The sequence below is a fragment of the Onychomys torridus genome, chromosome 7 (assembly GCF_903995425.1).
Source record: "Onychomys torridus chromosome 7, mOncTor1.1, whole genome shotgun sequence".
In the NCBI taxonomy this organism is placed as follows: Eukaryota; Metazoa; Chordata; class Mammalia; order Rodentia; family Cricetidae; genus Onychomys; species Onychomys torridus.
The window spans coordinates 5,046,074-5,070,672 of record NC_050449.1 but is presented as its reverse complement, the minus strand read 5'-3'; the positions used below and the strand labels follow the sequence as shown (position 1 = coordinate 5,070,672).

At 41.1% G+C, this 24,599-nt stretch overlaps 1 protein-coding gene across 5 annotated transcripts in view; it reads right to left on the bottom strand.

Moving 5' to 3' along the window:
- Trpc6 (transient receptor potential cation channel subfamily C member 6) overlaps positions 1 to 21,646 on the bottom strand; it is a 117,850-nt gene extending 96,204 nt beyond the window's left edge. For 2 of the 5 annotated variants that reach the window (XM_036194361.1, XM_036194363.1), the window contains exon 1: positions 21,019 to 21,498. In XM_036194361.1, coding sequence (XP_036050254.1) covers positions 21,019 to 21,185 — 167 coding nt within the window. In that variant the 5' untranslated portion in view covers positions 21,186 to 21,498. Of the gene's footprint in view, positions 1 to 21,018; positions 21,499 to 21,593 lie in introns of those variants that run through there. The other 3 variants (XM_036194359.1, XM_036194358.1, XM_036194362.1) reach the window with 3 other exon arrangements.
- Between the last annotated feature and the right edge of the window lie 2,953 nt (positions 21,647 to 24,599).

Genomic DNA, 24,599 nt, shown 5'->3' with positions numbered 1-24,599 from the left:
GTCACTGGTGAGCTGCCCATGTTCCAGTAAATAACCCTCTGTTCATGTTGAGACAAGAAATGCCAATTAAACTCCGGGGTGATACACAAAAATAACTCATGAAAATAGGAGGGGCTTGTTGAGTTCTCGGACGGGAGGCGAGTGAGAGGACAGAATGTGGGGTGAAAATAACTAATATTGTTATATGGATATTTTAAACTATGAGAAAATAAAAAGGAATTTAAAGAGGTTTCCAGGACACTTTTGCCCTCAGCCAGTCTCCTGCAGATGCCTCAGCATACACAATGCCACACCACTAAGAACTACCCAGTATTCCACACCTGTCTAAATGGCCTCTGTTTACCCTGTTGGCTCCACGGTTAGCACTGGAGGCCCTCAGGAGTCCTTCACTCCACAAGCATGCACATGAGACTCACCATGCCGCAGTCAGGAGACAGTGCGCAGAAGTGGTTTTTAAGTGCCTGACTTGAACCACATACTGTTGCAAGTACTTGTAACTTAACAGGGCAATGTTGGGAAAGTGTGTATATGTACTGTATGTGGAATAAAGAATTGGAAATGCTGGTGTCTACGCTGAATTTAGAGGGGAGCAAATGCAATTGATTCTATAAATAAGCAGAAATCAGCATTCCAGGCAGACGGACCAGAGTTCAGTGCAAAGGATGTGTGAGACAGCGCGCTTCATCCTGTGCGGTTTCACCAGGAAGAGCTGAAAGGGGAAGCTCCCTCTTTCCACTTCTGCTTTTCAGTAAAGGGGGAGTTGCAATGAAGCGGAACCAACGCTTAAAGTTTGGTATTTACATACTCTCTTTATGAATCCTTCGTTTGAATAGGTGTTGTGCTTGTTGGGTTAGCTGGGTTCTTGTGGTTATTCCAAAGCTGAGCAACACTGAAACTGAGCCTCTTGTAGGAGGAACAATAGCCTGACTGTGCCTCACTCTCTATCATTCCCAGACCTGCAGGAATCTGGGTAAAACCCAGGAGGACTGGGAATATGGTGGATGGGTTTCCCTGGCAACAATGAGGCATATCAGGGACCTCTGTGCTCCCCTTCCAGCCCTGGCCTATTTTAGGTGGTGGCTGCCTAGAAGGAAGCAATGAGAGGAGGGAAATCTGAACCCTCACATGTAGAGTCGGGGTGGGCAGAAGCAAGCAATGAGTGGAGGGAAATCTGAACCCTCACATGAAGCAGAGAGAAGGAAACCAAAGAACAGCATGGAAAACAGCAAATCCACTAGAATGCAATGAGAGGCCTCTGAACTCCTGGCTGAAGTGGATAGCCACGGGCCTTACAGAACCAGACTCCACCCTCATCGGCCCTCCACCCTTCTCTGGTCTGTCCTCCAGCCAAGCACCCCTGCATCACCCTTTGACTCCTTCCCTTTTGCCCTTCCTAGGCTTGTCTTTTTCTCTGTCTGGAAAAAGCATCATGGCCCCACTCCATAGCTTGGGTTCTTTCTGGGTCAGATTGTAACCTTGCTTATGGTCAGTTCACATGTCTCTGAGCCCACACTGTGCTAGGCCACAGAAACAGCCAACAACAGAGGAACTGCAGGTTTTGGAGTTCATTCTCTTTATTGTGAGTTATGTACTAACTCCCTTCTGGTGAAATAAGCCTTTCTCCCCTGTTCTTCAAAGGCAGGATGCTTTAGGCTTGGGGTCAGCTGGTCATGGACCATATGGGGGCTCTGAATTATTTCTTCCGTTCCAAAATATCTTCCTTTTCAACTCCATGACATGGCATCCTACTCTTTCACCAAGCACTGGCCCTCTCTGCCATTCCATATCTTTTAAAGGCTTTCTCTTAGCTCCCATAACTTCCTTTTCCTGTCTGGGGAGGGTCCTGTGGGCTGTGTGTTTGTTTATGGTCTGAGCTTGGAGAGTAGTTAAGTTGACATTTTCTGTTCACAGTCATCAGTGTGAGTCATAGGTTTTTCCCTATTTTAGAATGAATACCCCTGAGCTTGCGGCACAGCCTAATGACACACAAACTTATAGATAAACAGATTACATCTCTCTGGGAGAAGTTAACATGGGAACATTGTGGAATTAGATGCAAACTTTTAATATAAAACAAACATCAAGGAATATTTGTGCTTACAGCAGGCTGTACCACATTTCTATGAGAGTAAGTCATTTTTATTCTGCAGTGGGGGGACATAAAGCACTAAGAATTTTATATAAATAAATTTTCATTTGTAAATCTTCAACACACTCTACCTCAGCAAATCCCTGGAATGGTTTCCCATGAAGTTATGAGCACAGACATTTAGCCTTAATAATTATGAACTACTGGGGACATAGCTTAGATGTTTTTCCAGGGAACTGAGAGGGCTTCTTGGCAATAAGAACAGGATTTTATCAAAGTGATGTTTTAAGATTTACTTCTCTGTTAACTTACAATTATCCACATTAATTCAATCTGTCTTTTTTTTTTACAGATCATTTTTAAAGTGATGGCTCACTTGTGAAAAATAAACAGTTGTTTGCCCAGCGCTAGAAATAAAATGTAACCTGTAGAACATGGGGAATGATGTGGCTTTGCTTCTCTTCCAATCGATGGAATCACAGATTTCATTATGTTAGCTTTTGAGAGAACAGAATTTATTCAACCTTGAATTACAGTCTCATGGAAACTGACCTACTGCTCATTCTAGGCCTTTAAAAATTATAGGCTAGGAGTTATATCTGGTCTATTGTTCTTTTGGATCATGCAGTGTTTGACAAATCAGAACATTCCCCATATGAAATCTGATTTCTGGCTTCTCTTTTAACAATGATAGAGTTTAGGTACACAAGTCTCTAGTGCACCATAGCATTTATTGATCAAAGCCAAATAGACATTGTCATTGTCGTGAAGGGCAGCTTCACGGTCAGCAAGTCTCCTGCCCTCTCATTTTTGCAACAGACCTCTTTACTTAGTTTTTGTTATTGGCATATGAATTTGAGTTGGCAAGACTGATTTGCCCAACCATTCACCCATTCACCAGACATATTTTATATATCATATCATTCGAGCGTGCCCCCAATATCCAAGTGCCTCAAACATAGAGTCCTTGTACTGTGGTGTCTAGTAATTCCCAGTCAGTCTCTCCAGAGCATAATGGGAGCTCTAAGAGGAAGCAATGTGGAGTTCAGAGAGAGCAGAAGAAAAAATTCTCTAAGGGGCTTCCTGATAGAAACAAGGCAGCACAGCCCGTTTCAGGGAAGAGAAGAACTGCAGCAGCAGGGGCAGCTGCCATTTGTTGTTAACACACAAGGATTGGAAAAATGAATTGAGCTGATGCTGGAGACTGGCAGCAGTCAGTCGGCAGGAGCCGGTAGACTACACTATTCCCCTGGGAGCATCTCATTGATTCGATTGTTGCCCATGAGTCAATCCACAGAAAGGAATGTCCTATTATCATATCTCAATGCATGAACATTTTTAATTAACTTAATGAATTAGATTTTAAAACCTCTCTAAATGTATCCTTTGATACATCATGCTCACAATGATCAAGTTTGTTTTGATGACTACAGGGTACCTTTATAAATGTCAATCATGATACCTAGCTGCCAACAAAACATCAATATTTTAAGTGGGTTTGGTGGTTATGGGACATTCCCTCCTACAATATAGCCTGTTTGAGTAGCTCATCTTTTACATAAACCTGTTAGTCAAATTGATAGCAATGAAAATTACAAAGTCTTAGGGGCTGTCTTTCTCACTTGTTGTTTCTAATGTACCATAGGCTAAAGGTGTAGGACCAAATTCATGAGAATAGAGAAAAACAGTCTTTGGTTTAGATTAAGATGAGCACTTACAAATTCTACACATGAACTCCTTGCAAACCTTTCATTTATACAAAAGCCATGCATATAACACTTTTATTTGAAATTTCCATGCACACTGAAGTACATTCAAGAGTAGTGAAACTTGTTTTTAATCCTTTTATAATGTATGTGATCTGGTCAAAATCTAAAGGGAAAAAAGTTTTTTGCCATGAATAGGCATGGTATGAGCTAGGAGATATAGACAGACAGACAGGTAGATAGGTAGATAGACAGAGATATATTCCCCATTTCTCCATCTCTTAATACAAGAAGACTGCCACTTTCATAGAGTCCTAAGGCTAAATTTAAATACATTAAAATGTATAATAATAATAATAATAATAATAATAATAATGTTAAATGGAAAAACAAAATATAAATAAGAATGTCATCATTGTTTAAGACATGCATCATGTATGAATAGAAAGATATGAAAGTATATATATGCACATTACATTACATATATATATACATATATGAATATATGCATTTAATGTATACATGCATATAAATATATTAAGGAATATCTATAAAAACTTATTTGAAAATTAAAATTTTAAGTTTACGTAATTTTTATTAGTATATCACCTGAGACACACTCCCTAAAGGCTAGAGCATAGAAGAATGGAGTGGTCGCCTGGATGAACAAAGAAAACTCAAGATTAAAGAGTATCCTGAGATAGTAAAAACTCAAGCTCTTTGATCGTGGCTGTTCCTAGTGTTTATGTGCCTTCTTCCTCTAATTCTCCTGAAAAAATAATAAAAGAAAGAGAGAGGGGACACATAAATAAAGATGGCAGTTACAGAGAGAAATGTGCACAGGCTGAGGGGACCCACAGGAAGTCCAGTTTAACTCGACTGTAAGAAGCCAAATGAGAACTACATGCTTAGTGTTCAGTTGGGGAAGTTCCATTCTTCCAGAGAGCTATGACCTCATCCTGCATGCCAGAATTTTCCCAGGGCAAATCCCTTTGCAAGCCATGCTGTCATCTTTTTCTCTTTGCTCTTTACTTTTTTATTTATTGTGCCATATGAAAATGTCCATTTCTGTAAAACTTCCAATTTTAGAATACCATTATAAATGAAAACAAAAAAAAAAAAGAAAAGAAATGGCCTTTACCCTTGTTTCTGACCCCTTTGGTCTGAGTTTAGAAGGTAATATAAAATTCACCTTATTTACCCAAGATCACAGAGAGAGCATTGAGGATCTGTACCCTGGCATCAAACTACTTGGGCATATAAACCCAATGCTGACTTTTGAAGGGTTATGTCCAAAGTTTAGACTTTCTTTTTCTCATCTGTAACATGGGGAGAAACAATAAAGCCTACTTCATAGGGTTGCTTTGGAATATTAAAGAGCTTGGGTATACAAAATGCTTCCTCCTTTAGTCATGTTTCCTCTGCCAGGCCCTCAAGAAACTAATCATCATGCTGGCCCTTGTGGTAATCTCATCCACACAACATAATGTAAATTGTTCAAGATTAAATAAAGCTAAAATTTGAGTTTCTTGGTTTTACTATCATATTTCAAGTCCTCCATACCACAGAGGACTTCCATGTTAGGCAGAGCAGATACAGACCTTTTCCACCATTGCAGGGGACACTATTACATGTTGTGTTAGCAACTGTCAATAACAGTAGATGGAACAGCAAAGACCCACAAGACAGGATTGAGGACGGGGCTATGATGAGACAATCAGCTGTTCCAGAACTGCAAGGAATTCACCCTGGAACAGGTGACACATAAATCTCCTGGAGTCTTTGATTCAGGAGATCTAGAAAAGGACCTGGTTATCAGGGTTTCCAGTAAGTTCCTAACAGATAATTAAAGAATGTCATTAAGAAGCCCTGCCCATGATAATGGTTACTTGGAGTGCAGGCTCTTGTAAAGTCTGTGAAAGAGGTACAATTTCCACATTTTTTTTACTAAAATTTCTTTCCTAACATTTTATCCATTATATTGTTACACTGGCTCTCCTTCCCACCTTCCCCTTTACAATCTCACTCTGTTACTTTTATGAAACTTGCTATGCTCCCTGTCCCTAACATTGTCTAATGTCTCACAGCTCAAACTAAGACTCCTTTAGCGAAGGCAGCCAAAGTTTCTCATCCATCTTTTCAAAAGACATGTTTCTAACAAGCATTAAACAGTGAAGCAAACTCTTATTGATCAAATTTATTAGGTTTTGATCAATGCAGTCTTAACAGTGGAGACTCACTGCCCGAGATCAGCATTAGCTTGCTACTTGGAATCTTTAGCAAGTTTCTTAATTCCCACACACATCAGATCTTCATCTCAAAATGTAGGTGATGATAAATCCCTCTGAGAAGTCCTGGGAGCATTGAATAAGTTCATATATGTAAAGTGCTTAGAACTGGAACAGGCACATAAGAAATGCTGTTAGCTATTGTTATTTCCGTTGCCATTGTGAATTATAGTAAATCATGTTGAAATAATTGGTTAAGAGCGTTTGATGCTCTTGCAGAGAACCTGAGTTCAATTTCCAGCACCCACATGGTGGCTCACAATAATCTATAAAACCAGGTCCAAGAGATCCAACACCATCTTCTGACTTTCACAGGCACCAGGAACACATATGGTACACATACATACATACATGCAAGTAAAACATTCATATGCATGAAATAAAACAAATAAATCTAATTTAAAAATAATTCTAACTTTTAAATTTTATGTAGGCTTTTTATGTGTGAAATAATACACTCTGTGTAAAAAGCAATAAGACAAGCTAAAGAAGAGCCTCAGACCATTCTGAATTTCCTTTTCCTCTTTACACATGATAATCATATTACCACTTACCATCTGCTTATAACTGGGTTTCCTGGGAGGCTCAAACAAGTTAATGTAAATAAGGCAAAGAACCAACAATATTTTAAGGTCAGCTAGAAAATGTAAAATGCAAGCCTCTTAAATTTGGTACAGACTCTAAAAGACAATGTTCCCCTATGACCTTCTATGCCTCCAGACAGCTCCAGAACACTGGGCATCATATTTCATTAGTTCCAATATATATATATATATATATTTTTTCTTTTAAATACAGTTTTAATTAAAATAAAATTACATCGTTTCCCTTCCCTTTCCTCCACCCAGCCCTTTCTAGGTATGTCCCTCTCACCTCTCCTATGTCTCACAGTTCTCAGGCTGATAGCCTCCTTTTCCTAGAGCATGACTGCTACATGCACACACACGTAAATGCACAAATATATGAATCCAACCTGCTAAGCCGGTTTTGTTATATACAGTTTCAGAGCTGGCCACTGCCCAAAAACAACAAATAAAGATGCCAGATGAATGAAGGTGAGAATGAAGTATGTATATACAGTGGAATGTTATCCAGCTGTTTACAAAAGTGAAATCATGGAATATGCAGATAAATGGATGGACCTAGAGAAGATCATATCATGTGAGGTAACCCAGACACAGAAAATGCCACATGTTCTCTCTCATCTGTGGTCCCTAGCTCCAAATCTTCAGATATGTGTGTGTAACGTGGACTAACCACAGAAACCAGGAAAGTATAAAGCAACAACAGAGTGGGTGGGAATCCTGGCAGGAAAAGAGCAAGATACAGGTGAAGTGGGAAATGGAAAGTGCAGAGGTTCTCTGACTGGACAGGAGAGACATTAACAAGGAGAAGGCAGGAGATGGGGCAAAAAATACCAATATTTGATAAAGTGTCAAGGAATCATAGTATTTTGTATTTAGTAGAAATTATATATAAATATATATTTATCTACACACACATATAGCAATGGTCCCCAAAAGAACCACAGACTAACAAAAACCTCAGTAACAGGCATGAGAAATCTGTCCAATGATTGGTCAGGGGAGTTCAAGTGACTTGCAATAGTATAGACTATTGATGTAGCCCTTGGTTGACCCCCAGAGGTTGAGGGTAAGGCCCTATTGCTGAAGACATCCTGCACATAGGTTACAAGGCTTGGATAATTTGAGCAAAATCTAATGTCAAAGCCTCCTTACTGCAGTCTAGTTTCCATAATACTAGGAAGTACTGTTCAAGCTGCTAAAGGAAGGAAGCAAGATCTATTCGGCTGCAACACCTATGAATCACAATGACCAGTATGGCAAGATGTTCATGAAGGTGCAGTAAGTGGAACTCATGTGTTGGTGGCCACCAACAACTCTCTAATTGGTCTTAAGACCCACTCAACAGAAGGAAGTCATCCCTAGGACTAGAAACCTAGCCAGCTTCCCAGAGTAAGTGCAGTCATGGACCTTAGAAAGAATCACTGTTTTGCTAGGTCATCATAATTCCTTATTACATTCTAAACCTTATCTTTATACCTACAGATAAATGCAGCTATCATCCCTCATCAAAGAAGTATCTCTTTACAGCAAATGAAGATCATTACAGAAAACCATCATGGGGTCCAGAATGACCTTAATGTCCTTAATGAACCTGGCCCAGCCCCAGTGAATACATCTGCGTCATACCTCCTGCATCTATGGTTCAGGAAACATCAAGAAAGAGAGGGCAGAAAGATTATGAGAACCCTAATACCAGGAAGTCTGCTGTGAAACAGCCTCTCCTAGAAATGGCTGCATAAACAAGATCAAAACAGTGGCAATTTCAGTGGACACATAATGTGGAGGGGAAAGTTCCACAGAGTCTCACCCCTGGAATAAGAACTATGGGTAAATGATGACTGCTGGGAGAGTTGGCATCTCCCAGTGGTGAATCCCTGTTTCTCCTAGTTTAACATCCCTAAAACTGCAGACGTCTTATATTGTAAGCCTTCTAGCTATAGCTCTGTTGGCTGTCAATCGTTGCCATGACGTAGTTTTGATCAGTAGTACATGTACGAACATTATAGCCTCCAAAGGTTCAGCGTGGGTGACAGTAGTTCAAAAATAAATCCTAGAAATAGTGTGAAATATTCTTTTCAAGCATAAGAAATAAATAAATGTGTGTTTGTGTGTATGTCAGGGACTATAGTAAGACCATAAGGAACAGCGGTAAATCAGGTTCCTTAAGCATCATTATTCTGGAAACATATAATTATGAAGTCAGTTTAATTGCACAGAACCATTCAATTGCATTATTTGCTCCAGGGATATTCTACACCCTCTCATGTTCTCCACTGGCATCTGCACACATGTGTGCACATGCGCGCGTGCGCACGCACACGCGCACACACACGCACACACACAAATAAATAAATAAATAAACAAATAAGATAAATAAATAAATCTTAAAATTGCTTTTACACCAATGTTCTGATCACCATTTAGAGCAGTACTGTATTGAAAACAAGGGCACTGAAGATTCTTAGTTAAAATGGGACTAAAGGGAGTCACTTCTTGAAAGCGAAGTGTTTGTGATCAGATTAAAAAAAAAAGTTATTTTATGTATATGCTCTTTTTTATGTGTTTCTAAGTTATACATAAGCCGTATCTATATACATTTATGCATAAAAGCCATTTCAACAGATATGAAACAAAATCTAAAACAGTTTCTTGAAAATACATAAATTAGAAGGGCAGGCTATAAATTATAGCTGTTGGCAATTAAGGAAATGTGGTGGTCCTGGCTTTCAAAGTCAGTGCCTGATGAATCTAAAGAGTTTAAGCAACTATTGAAATAAATTAGTGAATGTTTCATCTTAGAGTAATCAACAGGTCCTGAAGAAGGTATTCCCTCAGCACTATACAAGACCATTCTGTTTTAAGAATGCTAATATTGGGTCAGCTGTCTCTGTGGTTTTCCCCATCATGATCTTGACTTCACTTGCTCCTGTGATCCCTCCTCCCTCTCTTCAACTGAAATCTAGGAGCTCAGCCCAGTGCTTGGTTGTGAATCACTGAGCTAGGGAACATGCATGGAACTGAACTAGATCCTCTGAATGTGGGTGACAGTTACGTGACTAGATCTGTTTGGGGAGTCCCTGGCAGTGGGACCAGAACTTATCCCGGGTGCATGAAATGGCTTTTTTGGAACACATTCCCAGGGTAGGATACTTTGCCCAGCCTTGTCATAGGATGGAGGGGCTTGGTCCTGCCTCAACTTAGTATGCCAGACTTTGTTGACTCCCTAAGGAAGGCCTTACCCTCTCTGAGGAAGAGTGTTTGGGGAGTAGAATGGAGGAGATGGGGACAGGAGAAGGGGAAGGAGGGGACCTGGGATTGGTATATAAAATGAAAAAGAGACATTTTTTTTTTTCAGAGGCAGGGTTTCTCTGAGTAGCTTTACACCTTTCCTGAAACTCACTTGGTAGCCCAGGCTGGCCTCGAACTCATGGAGATCTGCCTGGCCCTGCCTCCTGAGTGCTGGGATTAAAGGCGGATACCACCACCGCCAGGCAAGACTTTTTTTTAATAAATAAATATAAATATAAAAAAGAATGCTAATATTGCAATAACATGGTGAGTTTTATTTGCAGCACTTTAATTCCCTGAAAGAATTTTCAAACTACCCTTAGAACTCACCTCATTTCCAATTCTTATGGTAATTTGGAAGTTCATTTTGTTAGCAAGCTCCTTGTGGAGTCTAGTCCTTTCCCAGTGCAGGATCAGGACAGGATGCTCCACACAGTAAAATCAGAGATTCAGAATGGAGATGTGTAATGTGCCCTGAATAGGCAATCAATCTTAACATGGCCATTGACTCAATTGATTTCAGGCAGTACATATCTCTGGGTAAATAATGTACAAATGTTTTGTTAAGGAAGGCAAATCTAGTTTTGGTTTTTGAGCTGTTTTTGTTTTTGTGTTATTGATTTTTTTTATTTTGTTTTGTTATTAGTTCTGGCTGTTTTGAGAGTAAAAGTAAAGACATGAAGCTGGGTGAGGAGAAGCTGGCAGGAGTTGGGAAAAAGGAAAAAATATGACCAAAATATATGAAAAAAGTAAATTAAAATTTCAAAATAAATACTGCAAATCCTACAATAAACTCTAATTTCACCCTGGTTTTTTTTATTCAAAGATTTATTGTATTTTTAACTTTAGGGATAGGCTTGCGCCAGTGTGGGTATGGGTGTGGGTGCCAGTGAAGGTCAGAAGAAGGTGACAGACCCTTAGGACTTGAGTTCCAGCTGCCCTGGATGGGGGCTGGGAACTCAACTCTGGTCCTCTCAGAAGGAGAGTGAGCTCCTAACAGTGGAGCCATCTCTCCAGCCCCTCACACGGTCAATCAAGCCAGTTTCTCTAACATAACTGTATGTTGGCACAGAAGCAATTTATACACATTTTAGAAAAAGAGCACTTTATGTCTGTAATTTCTTTTTTATTTTTAAAATTATAATATAAATACATCACTCTTCTCTTCCCTTTCCTCCCTCACAAACCCTCCTGTGTACACCTACTTGCTCTTTTTCAGACTCATAATCTATTTTTTCACCAATTGTTGTTGCATGTCTTTATGTATATACCTAAATATAATCTTCTCCGTCTGTTTAATGTTACTTATATGTATAGTTTCAGGGCTGACTATTTAACCACTTGGGGTGCTCTTCCCTGGGAGACCATTTCCCCCACTCTTCGGCATTCCTTATGTGCCTGTACTTCTTTGTGTAGGGTGGAGGCCTTGTGACCTTTCCAGTCCACTTTGGCATGTCTACTGCTGTTGAACTGATTCAATACATGCTAGGCAGCCATGTTGGTAAGACGTCATGGCTGTAGCTTTTGACATCGCTAGGATTCCCAGTCTCACAATTGTAACTAATTCAAAATTCTAACTCCCGGATCCTCTTGTGCAATGATCTCTGAACCCTATGTGGGAGTATTTTGTAGACGTACTCGTTGGAAGTGGGCTTCACAACTCTGCACCTTTATTGGTTGTGATTTTTCTGTCACGGTTTCCATATGTTACAAAGAGACATGTCTTTTTTTTTTTTTTTTGAGCTGAGGATTGAACCCAGGGCCTTGTGCTTGCTAAATCCCCAGCCCGAGACATGTCTTTGATAAGGGGTAAGGACAAATAATTAGAGTTTAATAAAGTGGTGGTTGTAGGTTCTCCATGACTTCACTAATGGGTAATTGGCTAGTACAAGGCATGATTTCCCTACTACTGAGCAGGTCTTAAGCCCAATTAAAGAGCTGTTGGTTATCTCTAAGGTATGAATGCCACTATGGCACTGATAGGGTTATCATGTTGTGCTATTCATTGTGGTTCATAGGCATTATATCTGGTTAGGAATATTGGTTGCCTCTCTCCTTTGAAAGCTTGCATGGCACCTTCTGGTACCATGAGAGCTAGTGCTTAGGGAAGAGGCATTCAGGAAAGTTTCAGCTCAGGGGCCTCTGGGCCCTATGTCTAAAGCACATGTGTCTTCAGCAATAAGAACTTATCTTCTACCTCTGGAGGTAGGGGTGACAATCGAGGGCTGTGGGATGTTCTGTATGTCAAATGTGTTGCTCTGATTGGTTAAAATAAATAAAGTGCTGATTGGCCAGTAGCCAGGCAGGAAGGATAGGGTAGGTGGGACAAGGAAGAGGAGAATTGTGGGAAGTGGAAGGCTGGGTAGAGAGATACTGCCAGCCGCTGCCATGACAAGGAAGATGTAAGGTACTGGTAAGCCATGAGCCACGTGGCAAAGTATAGGTTAATAAAAATGGGCTAAATATAAGACCAAGAGCTAGACAATGGTAGGCCTGAGCTAATGGCCAAGCAGTTTAAGCAATATAAGTTTCTATGTGTTTACTTGGTTGGGTCTTGGTGGGTGAGAGAGATTTGTCCTGACTATGGGCCAGGCAGGAAAACTCTAGCTACACCTGTGTGTTTTGGGAGTCTCTTGGACAACCCCATATCAAAAGAGGGCTTCTCATGACTAGTTTGGTGATTTTGTCAGGTGGCCTTTGGCTCTTGGAGGAAACATTGTCAAACCAGATGAGAAATTTTTATTAAGATTATATATGTATATTTGTACATAATGTCTATAATCTTTAAAAAGTTGTGATCAATTTGTGGATCTTGGTTAAATTTGCAAATTATCTACAGAACATTTATTTTGTTATACTGATCTTCCTTGGTGAAAAGATTGGCCATGTTTCAAACCTTCATTTCACTGTTGATGGAATTAATGATGAAAGAGTCTTTGGTTCCTTCCTTTAGTCCCATTCAATCAACTGCAAGCTATGTAATGCTGGGCATGTCCATCGACCTCTTATCTATAAGTTTTTTTCTTATCAGTAAAATAAGAATTTTCAATGCTCACACTTAACAGCTTTTATTCAGTTTGGATGACTTAGTATCTATTAAGTATAGAAAAGTCCACAATAAATTCTCCTTACTAAATGTAATCATATCATGCCAACAGAGTTGACTAAATAGATTCAGAAGTCAATTAAAGGATGGGAGTATGCAGGTTGGCCCTGATCTTCAAAGATGAGGAACACCTTGATAGAAAGAGAAAGCCAGAGTCAAAGATGCCCAATTCTACATGGATTTCTGGTATTTTTCCTCCTGTCTGTCTCCTCTTCTCACCTGGGTATTTCTTGGATATAACAAGCACAGCACAGGAATCTTGGCTCAATATAGCAGAGCCAGCTTGTGGTTCTCTAAAGTATCTGTGGCAAGAAGGAAGAAGCAGAATGGAAGAATGATGTTATGCTGAGTCCTCTGTATGGGTACAAGAATGATTATGTGGAGTGCTGAGAGTGTAGAGAACCCTGCTAGTCCTTCTGCACATGTGTTCCAGATGTGCTTTTGAGATGTACTGGGTTGAACCCATGTGAAAACTTAACAACTTTGTAACTTCATGCCAGTGGCTTAACATCTGTAAATTTCAGCATCGTTATTTGTAAAACAAACATTAAAAATAGACATGTGACTGCTTTCAAGAGTCAACTACATTTGTACAAGAAAAAGACTTACTACAGAGTAGGTATCCCAAAAATGTTAGATCCCCAGATGTATGTAAATATTTTAGATTACTTGTTTGTAGAAATAAGAACATGTTGTATTGTATATAATTCTTCTTGGTATCTTTTCTCCTCTTCCTAGAACCTCAGTTAGCTGAATTTGAGGCCAGGTATGCCACAACTATATGTTATGGGAGAGCTGGAACACTTGTTTGTGTAAGAATGTTATTCAGCCAAATGCAATGGCTTGAGTCTTGAGCAGTATAGCAAATTTGACTGCCAGAGTTTAAATAAAACATGGTGCACAGATGAAGATGACCCCTTACACTGAAACCAACAGAACACTCCTGAACAAAGAGCAATCAAAAATGCTAACTTAACTCACTGTATCCAAATATATCTAGCATTTTAATGAAACAGAGAAAAAAGAGTGAAATCAACAAAATGTCCCCTTTTATGATTTTTACTTTCTAAAAGACAAATTGCCCTGAAAAGTTGCTTCTAATGACTCAGGGAAGATAACCCTGTGGAGAAAAATGATGCACTGTTTCCTTAGAAGTAAGTAACACTCTAAACAAAATGAGTGTGGACCTTTAAGCACATCTGAGGACCATTCATCTCACAATGTTCCACAACCATCAGTGTTTCCTGGTGGTTACTGATTATTTCAAGCTATGGCAAGTTTTGAAACAACAGGTGTGTCTGTCATGCAAAGCGCTCTCCATGAGGTCAAAAGTGAGACCCTCCTATGCTAATGGTGGGGGGTGGGGGGTGGGGGGGGGGGGGGTGGGGGGCGATAAGAGGGGAAGATGATTTTAAATGAAGTAGGAAACCAAAACCAACAGTGATTTCCACACTTGCTTTCCCCTGCGATGCAGCTTCAGAATGTATACTTTCCACCATTAACTAATGGTGAATATTAATTGTTGATATTCATCAGTATATTTTTATATCTCTGCATTTGAAGTATTATCAATTATTCTAAAAAAATGCATTTTTAATTGTTCCATTGGGCTTTTTTCAATAATTATATTTTTCAGCCAGGTATGGTGGTACACAACCATAATTTCAACACTCAGCAGATTGAAGCAAGGATTTCAACCTATACTACATCATGAGTTCAAAGTTAGCCTGGACGACCCAGTGAAACATTGTCTCAGAAATAAAAAAAAATTTATATTTCTCATGGATAGGTTATCTATTTGCCTCCTTTAACTAAAGTTCAGGATTTGTCTTTAATGGTACTGATGTCAAGGCAAAGGCCATAACAGATATTAGGATTCTCACTGAATTCAAACACTATCTATTTTTTGTTGTTTCCCTAATGGGAAATAGAAAATGAAATTAAATATCTCTTTGGGAGTTGGTGAGTACAGTGTTTGTTCTGCAAATGTGAGGCTCTGAATTCAAATCCCCTGAACCTAAGCCAATAAATAAATAAATAAATCAGGTATGGTTGCATGACCCTGTAAGCCCAGCATGAGGAGGTGAAGACAGGCTGATCCCAAGAGCTCATTAGCCAATCAGCTAACTGAAAGATAAGCATAGGTGTCAGTGAGGGGCCCTGTCTCATTGTGAAAGGCAGTAAGAAAAAAAACATCAAAAAAGATAATCAAAGTCTTGTTCTGCCCTGGATATGCACCCATAGGGGCACAAATCTGCAGTTACCACACATACAACACACACACACACACACACACACACACACACACACACACACACACACACACAGAATCTCTTTGGATTTTTCCCTAAAGTTGAGACTCAATGAGGTTACCCTTTAAAAATATTTTATTCATAATTACATTCAAATAGATTCTGTCAGCCTTGAACACTGACTGTATGAAATGTTGTTTTCACAAGTGGGGTGCATATGATGTATTTTATGGGGGGGAACAAAACAATATGGCTCTCACAAGACACACATCACCTATGGATCAGAAGACACTGTGGGATAATTTCCACTGTAAATATTTTAAAATATAAACTCACTTCAAGTTCTTGTATTTTAATTAACTTTTAATTTTAATCTTTTGTCTTTCATGGGCATTTTGCAATTAAAATGACAGGTTGTATTTGTCTGGCTTTATGTGTCATGATAATATTGTACTTCATGAACATAGGAATTTGTCATTTCTGGAAATCATTACCTATTATGTATTCGAATATTGGTGCTTCCTTTTTCTCGTTATTTTCTTCTGGAACACCTACCTTCTTGTTCTATGACTCTTATTAAAGTCTATTTTGGAGGCTGGAGAGATAGCTCAGTGGCTGGGAGCACTGGCTGCTTTTCCCAAAGACCTGGTTCCCTTCCCACCACCGACATAGTGGCTTACTACTGATGTCTGTAACTACAGTTTCAGGGGATCCAACACCCTCACACATACATACATGCAGGCAAAACACCAATGCACATAAAATAAAAGCAAATCATTAAAAAGTAAATCTCTGTTTTGTCTATTTATTTGTGTCCTTGAATTTTTGCTTTGTTTTCTTTTTCAAGTCAGAGTTTCTTCGTGTTCTCCTGGCTGTCCTGAAATTTACTCTGTAGACCAGGCTAGCCTCAAAATCATAGAAATCAGCCTGTTCTGTGTCTGAATTTTGAATATTAACATCAGTTATACTATGGACAATCTGTATTATCTGCATTATACAACTTAGTGTTGTATTTTTCCATCAATATTACGTTATTTGGGGTAGGAAGGGCAGTGAAGTAGTTTTGTGGGTTAAGGCAGCTGCTAGCAAGCCTGAGAATTTGAGTCCAACCCCTGGAACCCACATGGGGGTCAAGAACTGACTCCAGCGAATTATCCTCTGACTTACATACACACACACACACACACACACACACACACACACACACATGATTAACTTTTAAAATAAAATTGCATTATTATTTCTTTTATGGGTATATTCTCACAAACATATGCATACACAAAATAACTTAATAATTGTAATTTTAAAAACTTGTTAAAATGGAACTGCGTTTTCTTTCTCATATGTTCTGTCCATAGCTCTTTTGTGGATGTCCCCTTGTTCTTCCGAGCCTTTTTCTTTCCTTAGGGTTTTACATTTTTACACTGTGACATTTTATACAAACCAGCTTTATACCTTTCCCCCTAATTACACTGTTACCCTAAGTTCCTAAACACCTCACAGGGCAGTCATGCTTGCTGTGCAGTGGATTCTGCTGTTAGTGCAATCTCTCCTAGTTAACTGTTTCCTGTGTGCATGGTCACTGGCTGTAGTGAGCCTATTTTTAGCAGGCTTGCTCTTGGATGAATTTCCTAAGCAGTCAACATGGACAGGATGCTTCCTCTTCATGCTTTAACATTTTACTATACTAAGAGCCCCAGGCTTGAGGATCTCTAGATCAACTAGGCATATAAAAAGTAAGAGCTCACTGGGCATGTAGGCCCTTAAATTGAAATTCCTAAGGGGACTTGTCTTCTTCCTGGTGTTTGCAATCAACTCTGTGCTGGGGGGCATCATTTTTTAGCCTAACTTTTCAGTATTATGAGAGTACTGGTTTCTTTCAAGGTATTTCTCAATTCTAGTTTTCTCCTTCATTTGCAACTAAGACCTTTCCCACATTATATTCTCTCTAGCATCTTTGTTCCTGACACACAGCAATCACTTACAATTTTTAAGCAATTTATTAATTTTTTTATTCATGGTGCTTCTGATCAAGTCCTGGACCTTGGGTGTGCTGGTGAGTACCTTCCCATGGAGCTGTTCCCAGGCATCAAATTAGTAATGTTTTCAGATACTTGAAAATACATCACTACGACACACTGGCTACCACAGGGTATTTTCACATTTGTTTCTTGGGGGTTCATGTACTCCACAGCACACATACAGAAAAGTCAGAGGGTGTCTTTTAGGGTCACTTCTCCCCTCCCACAACATGGATCCCGGGGATCAGACTCAGCAGGCAGCCAGTGCCCTTACCCACTGAGCCAGCACATCTGTGCCACCACAAGTTCTGTAGTTGCTTTAGACTTACTCTAGTGGGTTGCCTGCAGCTTTGATTGTCATGCCACGTCATTATTCACAGTCTGAGCAGCAACAAATGTCAGTTCAATAGTTTATGACTCGATGGCCAATGGAACTGAATCAACTCATCTCCACTGCTTTGGAAACCCTTAACATATGTGTACATGTCTGAGATTCTCCTTCATGTTCAGGGTCATAGACTAGAGACATTTCTTTAAATAAAGGAACCCCTGTGGTCTTGGCAGGATGTGGGACTTTCTTGTTACTCATCATTCAAAATTATTCATAATAGAATGTAGCATCTGCTTTCTAATTGAAAGTTAGAAAAAGAGGAAACTGTGAATCTTTCTTTCAAAAATACCATCTTTAAAATATTAACACTTACACTTACCAAGGCCTGAGAATGTACAATTGATCTCCCACAAGATAATTCCTCACAATCTTCAGTAGTAAAAGCGCTGAAACTACATATAAAAACATTCTTTTTAAGAAGATAAACATGAAAGAGAATTTCCAAATGAGAGTGGGTGAATTTATCTCACAGAAATGGCCACTTACAAAATTCCAGAATCTTACAGGGGAATGTTGGTGATTTGAGAAAAATAGCCATTCTGCACCTAAGGTGTACCAGTGATTGCCACAATGACACCAGCACACGATCTACTCAGAAGCACACACACACACACAAACCACTCTCATCACAGTTGAAAAGTCTGTGGAGTGCTCATTGGACTGTGTGCCAAAGAGAAGTCAGTTCTTTCTGGCATCTCCTCCTGCACCGTTTTTATTCAACTGCAAAATCTAAAAACTTTGTCAGAGAACATGTTGGATGAAAAATAGCCCTGAACCCTTTGGGAAACAATAGATTTGGAGAAGAAAATCTTTAACTGGTGTGTGGTTCACTCTCAGCATGACTCAACAAGTACCACCCATCATGAACTGAAGCCCTCTGTGTCCTGCTTTTACCTGTCCTCATCAGGAGTAGCTGAAATTCCTGTACTGAAGGAGAAAGGTGCTTTTGCTCTAAATAGTATATTTCTAGAGTTCTCTAAATACATAATTACATATCAATTACTATATATAATAATAATTTAAAGAACTTCATGATTTAGACAGTAAATCACATTTGAAGACATTATGAAAAGTGTTCAAACAACTTGGAATTCTTACTTTATTTAATCTCACTGCTGATAATATAACCACGGATTTTTAAAGTAAATCACTTTCTTTAAGACAAAGAAATCAATTAGAATAGAGATTGTAGAATAGAAATGTTTAGTTAATGATACCATCTAATTTTTTGAAGATGCAGATAGTTATCAAATCACTTAATTTAGCCAACAAGTAATGTTACTAAATAGCATTAGAGCTTAGTGAAACTCAATTCAAAGACAAGGTCTCCCTACGCGGCCCAGACTGGCCTCAAACTTGAAGCCTTGAAGTAGCTGAGATCACAGATGGGCAACACCTACCCGACTTCAAAGCAAATTTGCAAACAGCTATCATCAGAATGCCAGCATTTTTCTATCATTATTTTCTTGCCATGTATCTTCTTGCTTTTACTGTGTACTGTGTCAACAAGCAAATACAACATCACTGGAGACTTAGAAATGCAGACTTTCCAGGTGCACCTAATACCTGGGGAACTGGAGTCTTAGCAAAGCTTCTGGGTGGTCACATACCTATGGAACTGGGAGAAGTCTAAATCTGCTCTAGAAAACAGAACTTTTCTGGGCTGGGAGACAGCACCTACTGAACAAGCATGAGGACCCAAGTTCAGATCCCCAGCACCCAGGTAAAATCTTGGTTCAGTGGCATATGTCTGCCAGTCTAAGGAAAAAGATGAGCTTCAGGGTCAGTGAGAGACACTGTACCCAAAACAAGTAATGTGGAGAGCTGTAGAGAAAAATTTCATATGTCTATCTCTGGCCTCCACACACCAATCGTGGGCAAGCTCACACACACACACACACACACACACACACACACACACACACACACGAGCCCACAGATATATACCACTCCTGCACAGAGGGAGGGAGGGAAGAGGAGAGAGAGACTTATAATTGGACAGCAAATATAACATTGACAAAACCGTCCTGAAATTAGCTATTGACAGTGGCTGCAAAACATGATGACTATTACATGTGCAATGTTGTACCGCACAACTAAAGAGATGAATTTCATGTTGTCTGAATTATATCTTAATTTTTCATAAATGAAAAGAGGTTTTCATAGATGCTTTTGGCTTGCACAGCTCAGATGAATGGAACCACTTCCAACTTTTTTTTCATCCTGGAGAAAAATGTAGATGCCCCATTTCCTGGGGCTCAGTTCTCACCAGGAAAGTAAACCACAGAAAGCTTTGACTCTTTCAGCCCTGGTCACTGCCCAAAAGCCAGTCTGGAGTCTATCTGTCATAAGGGTCTGTCAGCTCTGGGAAGAGATAAAACCCTCCCTCCACTAGAAGGGGTCGCCCAACTGAGAAAGGCTTTCCTAGGAAACAGTTTGGATGGCTGTGACAGGCCAGGAAACCTGGGTATCAGTCAAGCAAGATCAAGCAAAGGCCCACAGAGCCGGAAACACTATCTGCCTGCTGCACATGTGGTCACAGCATGGGGTGGGGAGAGGGGAGCAAGGGAGGAACTGAGACTGTGTTTCTCCACTCTATTATCTGCTATCTGTCCCTCCCATCACCACTGTCAGCAACCTGGAATCTGGAGGTTTTGTTGTTGGTTGCTGCTGTTTTAAATAAGGGCTCCTGGTTATTGAGAGGCCACTAGGAAGGAGCCATCCCTATTTTTCTGTCCCCTAACAGGCTTACCCATGTCATGCCACGGGTACGAAGACCTGAACAGGTCTCCTTCCTGGTCTTAATCTCAACTCCAGGGTGAGAAGGGGACTGTCCAGGGGATAATGGATAGGTCTGGCCTCAGAACCTCCGTACTTGCTTTCTCCCTCAGCAATCCTTATGCAAGACCAGAGGACTAAGGCAGAGCCGGAGAGTGCACTAAGTGGGTTCCTGTCCCCAAAGTGCCTTCAAAGACCCAGAGTTCAGTTAACTCCCACAAAGACTGAAAGCTGAGTTCAGATCATGCCTGTTGATCAGTGCCACAGGATGACAGGGACTGTAAAAAATGACCCAACAAAGGTGACTAACCACCAGGTCCCCTGTGGTGACCCGGCATCCCACCACACGTAGTGGGTGGGGCGGGAACCCCGCGGGCTCATTCTGAGGGTAAGTGCACCCCTTGAGTGCTCACAGCAGCCAGCCCAGCCCCGCGCGCACGCCCTGGATGTCTGGAGGGGACACTCGCAAGGTACCCACTCCTGCAGCCCATGCCGCCCGCGCCCGCACTTACAAGCTGGGGTAGTAGCCATAGGGTGGCAGCGGGAGCTGCGGGCAGCTGTCGTCTCCCAGCTCGTCCATCAGCAGATAGTCTTGGCTCTCATTGCGCCGAGCTCCGGCTCCAGGGGCAGCCAGCGGAGAGCCGCCCCTCCGGGCCACGAACCCGGGGCTCTGGCTCATGGCACAGCGCCCAGCCGGCCTGCACCCTGCTCCGCAGATGAGGACCTGGGGAGAAGGGGCCGCGTCACCTACTGGACTGGCCCAGAGCAAAGCGAAGCCCGGGAGAGGAAGATAAGGGAACGTATGCAGAAGCGAAGCTTACTGGGCTCTGGCAGTGGCTTCCCTGCCCGCCAGGGTGGAAGTCACTTCTTAGGGACTTGGGAGACAACCGCCAAGGGAACCTTGACCTGAGAGCATCTGGACCGTGCCAACAGGCGGCCTGGGCTCCCAGGCAGAGGGCACAGGCGGAGCCTCGGTGGCAGCCGCCAGGGTGAGCAGCTGAAGAGTTACTATGTCAACCACGACTCTCCAGCCTTCGCCTCCCGCCTTCCCCGCCCCCCCCCCCACATCCTCCGTCACGATCCCCACCTTTAAAGGGATCTAAAGGACGGTCCAGAAATCCAGGGACCCCTGTCTGAAGCCACGGCTTGCAGGACCAGAATAAACCTTAACTAGGCGGAGCCAGGCATGCTCTTTATTTGGGATTGGGAGGGCTAACTGCTCCCAAAGTAGGTTTATTAAGTAACGCCAAGGGAGGGCTTTCTAGGAAGTTTCTTTTAAGTAACACTAAGACAAGATCCTCTCCATCCACACCTCCTTCGTTTTCTTCCCTGTTCCCAAACTCCGAAGTGATTTGGGCTTCACTTTAAACTGAAGAATCGTCTGCGTTCTCACCACCGAATGTTTCTGGTTCCTGAAAAAAAACTAACAACAAAATGGGCAATTTCTGATGATGCCTGCTTGCTTGAAGGAAAATCCTTGCTCTGTAATTCGAATGCCAGAACTGTTGCTCTGCCTATCTGCTTTCTCCTATGTCCTAACTAACTCTTTAAGACTTGTTTCAAAACTGTTTAAGTGGCATACATTGACAAGTTAAAGCCTTAACAGGAACGGATAGGAATTCTCGAAGTAGTCGAAGTGCTTGCTGCAGAAGTATGGCGGGGGGACATGAATTGGGGTCTCCAGCATTTATATAGCAGTCCTCCTTAGTGAAGGACATCTCTAACTGCAGCTCTAGGGTCTCTGAGGTTTGCTGGAGAGCTAATCTAGCGAAAACAAGCTCCAGGCTCATTGACCTCTCAAAACATCAAGTGGAGAGTTCACGGAGAATGACAAGTTAATTGACCTCTGACCTCCACATAGGCATGCAAAGCCTCCCTGTGCCTGAACTCTTTACACACACACACACACACACACACACACACACACACACACACACACACACTGAATCAGTATTTATAGTAGTTCATTTAAGAGAAGTCAATTAAGAATCCATTCATTCATTCATCAATACTTAATGAATGCCAAGCGTATACTAGCCACCATTTCAGGATGCAGGGACAAACAAACAGTTAAAGCCCCTGTGTAGCACCATAGTGTTCTCATGAAGGAAAAAGGATGGTTAAATAAGTAGAGTGTGTCGCTCACACTTCTAAACCATGCACTTGGAAGCCTGAAGCAGAACACAGGGAAAGGTTGAAGTCTAACCCTGGCTGTATATAAGTTCCAAGCCAGCTATAAAGTCAGACTCTGCCTCAAAAATATATAAATTAAAAAGCAAATGAAATTCACAGAAATAAATCATGTTGATGTGGTGATGCCAAGAAGATGACTACAGGATAGCTCTCTGAGAAGCCGGTAATTGATTCGAGACACACATGGCAAGGAGCTGGCCATGGAAACAGCAGATGTGCATGTACCTGGGTTGAAGAAAGAATTTTGCTTCCCAGAAACAACACACCAATGTCAATTGCATTGAAAGATGGAGGGGCCCAAAGAGGCTATAAATCAATAAAATATTGACTTTGCCAAACACTAAGAGGGGTGGAGAAAAGGAACAGAGCTTTGTGCTTGACAAATGTTCTTTGGATATAAAATGTCACCCTTAGAAGGCTCCTATGTTAGAAGTCTTGGTACCTGGAGTAGTAGAGATAACTCAGTGGTTAAGAGCACTTGCTGTTCTTCTGGAGGACCAGAGTTCAGTTCCCAGCATCCACATTAGGCAGCTCACAACTGCCTCTAACTCTAGCTCCAGGAGATTCAGTGCCATCTTCTGCCTTTGGTGGGTACTGCACAAATACGCATGTATACAAAATACACACACACACACAAATAAAATATCTTTTTCAAGGCAGTGCAGTGTTCAGAGGTGGGGCTTACAATTGGATCATGAGGCTCTAGGGGTGTGTGTGTGTGTGTGTGTGTGTGTGTGTGTGTGTGTGTGTCTGTGTGTCTGTCTGTCTGTCTGTCCATCCATGGATGGACTTGTAATTTAAGAGTGTTATTGGTAGGTGTTGGAAAGTTGGAGTGGAGTTGGAAGAAGTGAGTGTGGAAGGCATGCCATTGTACCTTGTACTTCGCTGCCCTGCTCTTTCTTCTTCATGGCCACCATAAGGTAAGCAGACTTTTCTTCACTGGAGGTTGAGAAACATGGAGCCAAGTGAGCACGGACTGAAACCTCTGAGATGGGAGCTAACATGAATCTTTGTTCTGTTGAGTTGTTTCTCTCCGGTATTGTGTTACAGTGATAGCTCACCAATACATCACAGGGGTACAATTCGCACTCAGGTGGGTGGGGATAAAAGAAATCAAAGGTTCTGACCCTGAGAAACTAGAGCTGATTGTTTCTGATTTAAAAGCTTCCTACTAATCTCTCAATATGTGAAACCATAATTTAAAACTGCTACTACTTCATGTTTATTATACCCAGTAAAAAGATTCTGCTTGGAGTTTCTTGGTTTGGAGTTATTTTAGTTTGTTCTTTTGCTGTGATAAATGCTGTGACCAGGAGAAGCCTGGGGAGGGAGATATTTGGCTTACACTTCCACAGCAGTCCATCACTGAGGGAATTCAGGCAGGAACTCTCTAGCAGGGATCTGGAGACAGGAGCTGGAGCAGAGGCAGTGCAGGAATGCTGCTTAGGGCTTGCTTGTTGTGGCTTGCTCAGCTTGCTTTCTCATACATCCCAGACCACCTGTCCATGAGTGGTGCCACCCACAGTGAACTGGGCCCTCCCACACTTGTCATTAATGAAGAAAATGCCCCAATCTAATGGAGAAAATTCTTCACCTGAGGTTCCCTCTGCCCAAGTGACTCTAGTTTGTGCCAAACTGACAAAACCTAAGCTACATGGTAATCATCGCTACAGCACAGCTTCGAGACTTCAATAAACTAATGAATAAACATTTCATTTAATCAGGTAATCTCTTTTGGAACACCACTGTGGGAAACAGTAACATTCAAACATATTCTACTCAACTCAAATTCTGTTAAGTGAAGCAAAGTTGGAAGAATCCGCATTGACTGTTTTTTAGGTTTTGCTTTGAAAGAATTCCTAGGGAATTTGCTTTGTTGTTGCACTTAGCTGAGCTGTGT